The sequence below is a fragment of the Scardinius erythrophthalmus genome, assembly GCF_964197995.2.
Source record: "Scardinius erythrophthalmus genome assembly, chromosome: 2".
In the NCBI taxonomy this organism is placed as follows: domain Eukaryota; kingdom Metazoa; phylum Chordata; class Actinopteri; order Cypriniformes; family Leuciscidae; genus Scardinius; species Scardinius erythrophthalmus.
This window is the reverse complement of record NC_138222.1, coordinates 60,968,229-60,976,685: the sequence shown is the minus strand read 5'-3', so window position 1 is coordinate 60,976,685 and position 8,457 is coordinate 60,968,229. Positions and strand designations below refer to the sequence as shown.

Genomic DNA, 8,457 nt, shown 5'->3' with positions numbered 1-8,457 from the left:
ACCAGCTCCAGGGCCATCCTACTTTGCCCAACCTCCACTACCACCCCCCCCAGGGCCAACCTCCTGTTCTCCACCTCCACCACTCACCCCTCCAGAGCCATCTTCATTTTCTCCACCTCCACCATGCTCTCCTTCAAGGCCCGCCTCATTTTTTACACCTCCTACTCAGCAGCCATTCCAACCTCCTTACTTCTGTTCTTCTCAGAACACCGATATGTCTCTATGCCATCCACCTACTGGGATGTCATCTGATGGTTTAACAACTAGCTATAGAGAAAGAGCAACTGAAGTATTCATGCCCAGCTTGAACATGGGGCGTTCTGGGAAGGACCCAATCGTCTGTACACGTAAGTGAATTATTGCGCAATTAAACATGCTTACACAATAGCCGCTTTCCGACTGGAGGAACCTTTTCACAGTTCCTAGAACTATTGGCTAAAGTTCCCGGATGTTCCTGCGGTGCGAACATGCCAACTAGGAAAGATATTAGTTTTAGGAACTCCATTTGGAGGAACTAATTTAACTCCTACTTCAGAGTAGGGTCTAAACCAGCACTATAGAAACTACCCACGACGTTTGTGTACGCTGATTGACCAAACACACATGGAACACCTGCAGTTTGTATGCTATTTTGTTTCCATAGCAGATTAACAAAACGTATATACCCTATAATAACTATTAACACTAAAATATTTAAAAAAAATATAAGCCTAATAATAACAGTCTTTAGTTGACTCATTGTACCATCACAAAGAACCAAAAAATCACTCTTCAGAACATTCTCTTTCACAGTTCCATGCTGGTGGAATGATCTCCCCACCGTCATCCGTAAAGCAGTCAAAAGACAATTGAAAACCTTTCGCAAGCACTATACCCCATAGAAGAAAAAAAAATGTCCCTTACCTGTCCTTCTCCCTTCCTTGTCTGTCTTATACGTTCCTGAGCAATGTCTGCACTTTGTTTTGAGCACTTCTTGCGTTTTTTTTGCCTCGTCACGATGACTCGCTTAATTTCATCCTAATTTTGTAAGTCGCTTTGGATAAAAGCGTCTGCTAAATGACTAAATGTACAACTCTGCCATGTGTGAAAATCTAAAGCAGCTTCAAACACTTGTTTAACAAGAGATTTTCTTCTTTTTTTACTGTCATTAATGTAGGTCAACGAGACATTAAGCCTGTAACTACTTGGTCGGAAAGCGGCTAATGTTGAATCACATGAACCATTTAAACAAAACCAAATTATTTTAACATTGAGAAACTCACTCAGAAACATTAAAACAATGCTTCTAAAAAAATATTTCAATTCAGTTATTTAGTATTTTCTGCGTTGTCTGCTTTTGTTGCATTTAGAATTCATATCATGTCTCTAAATTTGGTGCTTTTGTAGCTGCTGACCTCCACATGCTGACACTAATGGAGACCATGAAACAACAGATGAACCAGCTTTCACTGAATGTGAGTGTGATCATGGCCAGAATGGCACCTGCTGAGCCTGTTGTGGACATTCCGGAGGAGATCTCTTTGCCCCTAGCCTCCCTCGAGGAGGTTGATCATTTCGAAGGATGGTTGAAAAACCCAGGAAACACAGCCAAAAAACAGCACTTGGTATTTATGCTTATATAACATCTAAGCACCCATTGCTATGTTGCCCATACCTCTCTATCATTTATCAATCTCTTACTTCTCACTAATTTAGTCTCTTGTTTCCACAGGTGGGGATGCTGGCCTCCATTGGGGGAAGAGACACAAAAAACATATTTAACATTTTGGCACACATTTTTGCCGACAGTGTAGCCAAATCAATCAATTGGAAAGGGATGAACAACAAAAGAAAATTCAGTGAGATGGCAACCAAGGCCATTATGACTCGTAAGTATTATATATATATTCCTTTCACTCAGTCTTTACTCAATCCCCTTCTCTCATCCATTCACTCACTTGTACAATGAACATTTACACTCACGGAGCTGAAATGTGAAATGTAAAAAACTTGTCAAATAGAAGTTGAATATTAAAATTTGCACTTTCATACAATAGTCACAAACCTGTATTCTGTCTATTGTCTGCGAGTGCAAATTTCAATATTCAACCTAAGATTTTTACTTTACAGGTTTTCACATTGGAGCTGTGAGTGTTAATGTTCACATACAAGTACGAATATACTTGTACGAGTTCTCAAATTCACATCTGTGTGCTCTTGAGTTTTGCTACTGTTTACCTTCATACTACTCACTCCACACTTTAGTCACATTTATTATTTATTTGTACAAGCATTTTACTATAATGTCATGTAATAAAGAATTTTTTAATATTGATTCTAATAATTAATCTTTTTCTTTGCTTTTTGTACGTTTTACAGGAGCAGTGAGGAAAAATCGTATGTCCGACAAAGCTACAGACACTGAAATAAACCATTACGCCATCAGGTGGTTTAATCTTGCATGCGACCGCGGGGGTGGCCGCCGTGCCCGGTCACATCCACCTAATGACCAGTAAATTGGATAAGAACGCAGAGTTCACTAGGTTTTACTTGATTTTTTTTTTTGTGCACCTGGATGTTTACTGTAGAGCGCAGGGCAGTGTTTGAGTTTTTCCAAATGAGTTTCTTACAGGTCCATGTGAAAAGAGCTTCAAGTCTCTAGATATGATATAGATATATATGATATATATATATAGATATGATATAGATATATATGATATATATATATATCTAGATATGATATGCATACATACAAAATGTAATGAATGACTGATTATTGTTTTATTTTTTTGTGCATCTGGATGTTTACTGGATGGTTGTTCATGAGAGCGCAGGGCAGCGTTTGAGTTTTTCCAAATTAATTTCTTACAGGTCCATGTGAAAAGAGCTTCAAATCTCTAGATATGATATAGATATATATGATATGTATATATATACGTACAAAATGTAATAAATGACTGATTATTGTTTTTTTTTGTGCATCTGGATTTTTACAGATGGTTGTTCGATTTAGAGCGTAGGGCAGCATTTCAGTTGTTTTAGAGGTCCATGTGAAAAGAGCTTTAAGTCTTTAGATATGATTTGGACTCTTATATCATTAATAACAATGACATTGAGACGTGAGTGTGTATATACAAAATTTTATATGACCAAATGTTAGTTTCTTTTGCCTTTTTAAAATAAACTATTTTGAAAATTACAAATTGTGGTGTTTGGGTCTGATAGCATGTGAATAACGGACCAGGGCCAGATGAGCCCCAGATGTAAAATATGATTCGCAGATCTGGCCCAGATCTGCACCACACGTCATGGCATTAACAACTGTTCTGGTCCAGTTCTGGCCCAGATCTGTTTCTGATCCGTAAATCCAACCTGTTCCGGCATTGGGCCGTTGGAAAGGATGAGCCCGTTCCAGGTCCGTTTAGCGGATCTGGGCCAAATGTTAATGAAGACCTGGCCCAAATCTGGCCCAAATTCATTTTGCGGTGTCGGGATGAACCTGCTTCAGGACTTTGTACACGTAGAGGGCGTAGCTCTCCTTCCTGGACTTTCTGCGCTTCTTTCCGCCCTTGCCGGCGGTTTTAGTCTTCTTCGAGCCCTTCTTGGGTGCGGACTTCGCTGGTTCAGGCATGATGATTCAGTCAGAGAAACTCAAAGTACAATAAAGCTGTGATGCTACATGCGGGCTTTATGCTCTGCTCTATGCTAATATCCAAAGGGAAGTACGTCCTTCTCTGATTGCTAGTTTTCCTGAACCAACCCATAGAATGTGTTCATTGGCTACATTAAAAGTTCCGTCACTTGCATGACACCCAATCACAGGCTTTAAATGTTGATCCGCCCATCGCCTCATGTCCTACTACCAAACCCCATTACATCATGTTTCTTTGTTTCATTTTCCCGCATTTTTTCGTAATGCAATGCACTGCAGTATTAAATATTGAAGGTACAATATTGATCATTTCAGTTTAATCAACTTGAAAACAATAAAATACAATTCAAACAGCAAAAGCACAGATATTAGCATATTTAATTGGCACATAATGACCAGTGGGAAATGTTATAGTAACCATTTTATCACTCTATGTAAAGAATAAATAACTCATAATCTCGTTGAACTCGACTTAATCTAGTTTTTAACCACTTGGAAACGTGCTCTTTGTGTGTAAATGTGGGTGGCTCTTAAAAGAGCCGTTGGGTTTTTCTTCTTCGTGGATCTCTTAACCCCCGAACCCGTACAGAGTGCGTCCCTGTCGCTTCAGCGCGTACACAACATCCATGGCGGTGACGGTCTTTCTCTTAGCGTGTTCAGTGTAAGTCAGAGCATCACGAATGACGTTCTCCAGAAACACCTTCAACACACCGCGAGTCTCTTCATAGATCAGGCCAGAAATACGCTTGACGCCGCCACGTCGAGCAAGACGCCGAATAGCGGGTTTAGTGATTCCCTGGATATTATCGCGAAGAACCTTTCGGTGACGCTTAGCGCCTCCTTTCCCGAGTCCTTTACGGCCTTTCCCTCTTCCAGACATGACTGTAAATACTCTTCAAATCACAACTGCCGAATATCATAAAAACTCTTCTTCTTCTTCTTCTTCTGATTCTTGGCAGATTACGTTTTTTTTTGTAGTATACCGCCACCAACTGTACAGGAGTGTGTAATACCATGAACGTCATAGAATCTAGGCTTCTATCAATTCAAAAAAAAAAAAAGGAACCCAATTATACCCTTTTCATTAACCCAGTATTATTAAGATACATAAATAAAGCTTTAAGTCTCTCCCTTGTCAAGCCATTTTCTTCCAAAATTTCATGAATAGAGTTCTCCCCTTCCATTTGCTGCCAGATTACTCTATGATCATTATACTTCTCACAAATAAAAAGTACATGATTAACATCTTCTCTGTCTCGGCACACTGTGCATAAACCATTACCCTTTCCTACTATATTTAAAGTGGAGTTTAGCCCTGTATGTCCTAGTCGAAGTCTGGTATATACCACTTCTTCCCTTCTGTTTAGATTCAGTGAAGTAACCCTTTTCCCTGTCACATTCTTCTGAGATTTATGGTAGTGTCTTGCATTAAATTCGGCCTCCCATTCCCTTTGCCATTTTTGTACAATTGCTGATTTAATTATAGATTTGGCTTCACCCTTACCCATTGGCACAGTAATTCCTATATATTTGTTTTCCAACATCTTTTTTGCAATATTATCCGCCTCCTCATTACCTTTAATGCCTATATGAGCTGGAACCCAACAAAACTGAATACTGATCCCTAGATTCTTGAGTTGCAGTAACAAATATTTAATTTCAATTATCAAATCTTCTCTTGAAGAGTGACCTGTATCTAGACTATGTAAAGCTGCCATGGAATCTGTACATATTACATTTCTCAATGTCTTAACCTCTTCAATCCACCTAAGGGCTGTTATTAACCCAGTCATTTCAATAGAATATACAGATAAAAAATGATTTAGTCTTAACCCCTCTCTTTTGTTAAATTCTGGGATATATATCCCAATACCACAATGTCCATTTTTTGGATCTTTTGATCCATCAGTATATATTTGAACATATCCATTGAATGATGTTTTTAAATATCCCTGGCAATATGCTGCAAAACTTTTTTCATTTGGATACTCATTCTTTTCTTTCAGTAATTCACTGTTAACCTCAGGTGATGGAAGAAACCATGGGGGAACCGCACTTAAAACCAGTGAAGGACTAAATTTAAATTCTTTAACTCTATATTGTTCTGCTATACTATTAATGTTCCAACCAAACCCTTTTGATTCTGTGTGATACTCCCAGCAATCATTAAGAACAGAAATAGCAGGATTATTGATACTTCATAAAAAAAAAAACTCACTGGGGAAGAGGAGTTTATAGTCAGCTAGCGGACCTAGTTGAAACCACATTCAGGGGCGGTTCTACTAAACGTCACCAGTTACGCCGAGGTCGGTCTTTTGATACTGTATACTAGTGGAAATTACTAGGATTTAAGGTATATTGATCTGCATAATATATGAAATAAAAATAAATAATATGCATAAACTGTAGTAATAATAATAATAATAATAATTATAGCTACATAAACATAATAATACAATAACTAAATGTCGTAGCATAACACACACACACACACACACAAAAAAAAACACAAACAAAACACTTAAAGGTGCTGTATGTAACTTTTTTTTAAAAATGAATCCTTTTTTTATTGCCTGTCTGTGAAGGGGTTGTAATCACATTACAATGATCCACTTTTCGTGTTTTGCTATTACCTCTGAAGGCCAGTATTCCTATTTTTATGTGAAGTCTCCGGGTCGGATTTTCTGCGAAATCCACCGGATGTGACGTGCATGCGCGCTCCCGAGCCTCTCTCCTTTTTATATACAGTCTATGCGACGGCACTGCAGCTAACGACATGGAGTCTGATAACACCAAAAAGCGACCTGCCTCCAGCACAACACAGACTCCAACACAACCTCCAAAAAAATATAAAAAACAAAAAAAATGATCTGCTGAAGCTCGTCAGGCCAAACGTCAATCGGACTCAGGACGAAAACACGGATCAACATTGGCAGAGCGTTTGAATTATGGAGAGACCTCCGCTTTGTTTTAGGTAGCCTATAAAAACAGAACCTGAGTTGGCTTTTTTTCTGATAAATTACAAGTTTTCAGATATGCTGAAATAAATAATAGTAAACTGTAATGAAATAGCAAGGTAAAATACAACATACATGAGACATGAAATGAATACAAAAGACTGTTCCATGATAACAAAAAGTAGGTGCTTTAGGATGTAACTTTTATTTTATGTACTAGGTCTACTGTCTAACGTCACTCATCCCACTACGATCATATTGTTTATAATACACATTTCCAGACACGTTCAGTAGGCCTACAGTAATATTACTTCCTACTGTCTTATTGTTACACTGAAATTGTTCAGTCTAGTTGACTAACCGTTTTCCTTATCATTCATTGACCTATATTGACATTGCTAATTGTGAAAGATACACGAATAGTTAGTGAAATGCCTTATGCTAGATAACACCATGTCGGCAAAATGCAGTCAATGTAACGTTATCATGGTACGAGCATGGAGCATTAGTTATACGTCAAGCTGATAAAAGTAGCCTATTATGGTAATGTTGCAGTGGGAGTTTACATGAGTTTCCAGCATGTTGTGTGATGCTTTCTCCGTTGTGTTGAAAGTCTGTGTGGCCGGTAGTGAGTGCGGCGCGCGCTCTTGAGTTTGAGCACCCGCACGAGCACGAGCGCTGTTGTTGCAATCTGAAACATCACCGCTAGAGGCCGCTGGATCCTACATACAGCACCTTTAAACCATCCTTAATTCCTTTTATGTTCTATTGTCAGTTGGCCAATGACTGTGCGCCTCCTGATTTTCCACTCAGTCTTATGATAATCGTGCATTGCCATTTGTACATAAATCTAATGCAGCGTTATTTCGATTAAAAAGGCTCAGAAAACTATATTTATTCGTTTACAATATTAACACCGTGGAGTACTAAAAACTAATTTTATTTTTTTGCTGGGTAGTGAACTTTAATAATGACTGGATTCATGTAATCACTCTTTCTTGGAGAAATTGGGTGGCTCTTAAAAGAGCCTTTGGTTTGAGTCGAAGCTTCGGTCAGTCTACAGCCTTCGCGGGCTTCTCGGTCTTCTTGGGCAGCAGCACGGCCTGAATGTTGGGCAACACACCACCCTGAGCGATGGTCACGCCACCCAGAAGCTTGTTCAGCTCCTCGTCATTGCGCACCGCCAGCTGCAGGTGTCGAGGGATGATGCGGGTCTTCTTGTTGTCCCGAGCGGCGTTTCCAGCCAACTCCAGGATCTCAGCGGTCAGATACTCGAGCACAGCGGCCAAATACACCGGAGCTCCGGCACCGACGCGCTGGGCATAGTTGCCTTTGCGGAGAAGCCTGTGAACACGGCCGACGGGGAACTGCAGTGCGAGCCTTTCCCCCGGTTTTACCTCTTCCACTCATTACAGCTTAAGTTTGTTTACGATTAGCGAGGAGAAGAATACTATGCCGTTGCCAGTTGTGAAGTGACTTATAAATGAAAGCGTGACAGTCTCCTATTGGCTGAAATCTGAAAACATTCCCAGCCAATCAGTGATCTTCCCTCCAAGCACCAAACCCTCCTTTCTGCTGCTGACACTCAAGCACGTCACGCTGTAGTATCATTTAATGCCACTAGTCTTCCTTTTAAAGGGTGACTTTATTTTGATAATCTTGATCACAAGCTTTGCGAATTTGTTGTGGAGCGTTTAGATCCTCTCCAATCACAGCAGTGCAAGTAGAGATGGGTGTAATGCCTCAAGTAATTCGTAGGCTCAAGTTAAAGATGAGGTATTTCATAAGCATAAAGGGACACTCGGACAGTCACCCAGTTAAAATGGTGTTGGAGGATTGTTGGGAATATGGACATAAAAAGTTATCAAG

General features: G+C 39.6%; 2 protein-coding genes and 1 pseudogene across 3 annotated transcripts; 1 reads left to right on the top strand and 2 right to left on the bottom strand.

The window, feature by feature from the left end:
* Positions 1–310: 310 nt before the first annotated feature.
* Positions 311–2,495, top strand: LOC308705435 (uncharacterized protein; the record flags this gene model as incomplete). Its single annotated transcript, XM_081390458.1, has 4 exons — positions 311–347; positions 1,387–1,604; positions 1,712–1,868; positions 2,359–2,495. The coding sequence occupies 4 exons, from the start codon at positions 311–313 to the stop codon at positions 2,493–2,495; spliced, it is 549 nt and encodes a 182-aa protein (XP_081246584.1).
* A 1,704-nt stretch (positions 2,496–4,199) lies between these two features.
* LOC308705428 (histone H4-like) lies at positions 4,200–4,511 on the bottom strand (the record flags this gene model as incomplete). Its single annotated transcript, XM_081390444.1, has 1 exon — positions 4,200–4,511. One exon carries the CDS (start codon positions 4,509–4,511, stop codon positions 4,200–4,202), a length of 312 nt encoding a protein of 103 aa, XP_081246570.1.
* A 3,129-nt stretch (positions 4,512–7,640) lies between these two features.
* Positions 7,641–7,998, bottom strand: LOC308705418 (histone H2A-like; annotated as a pseudogene). Its single transcript has one exon. The product of its transcript is annotated as a histone H2A-like (transcript).
* Positions 7,999–8,457: the final 459 nt, after the last annotated feature.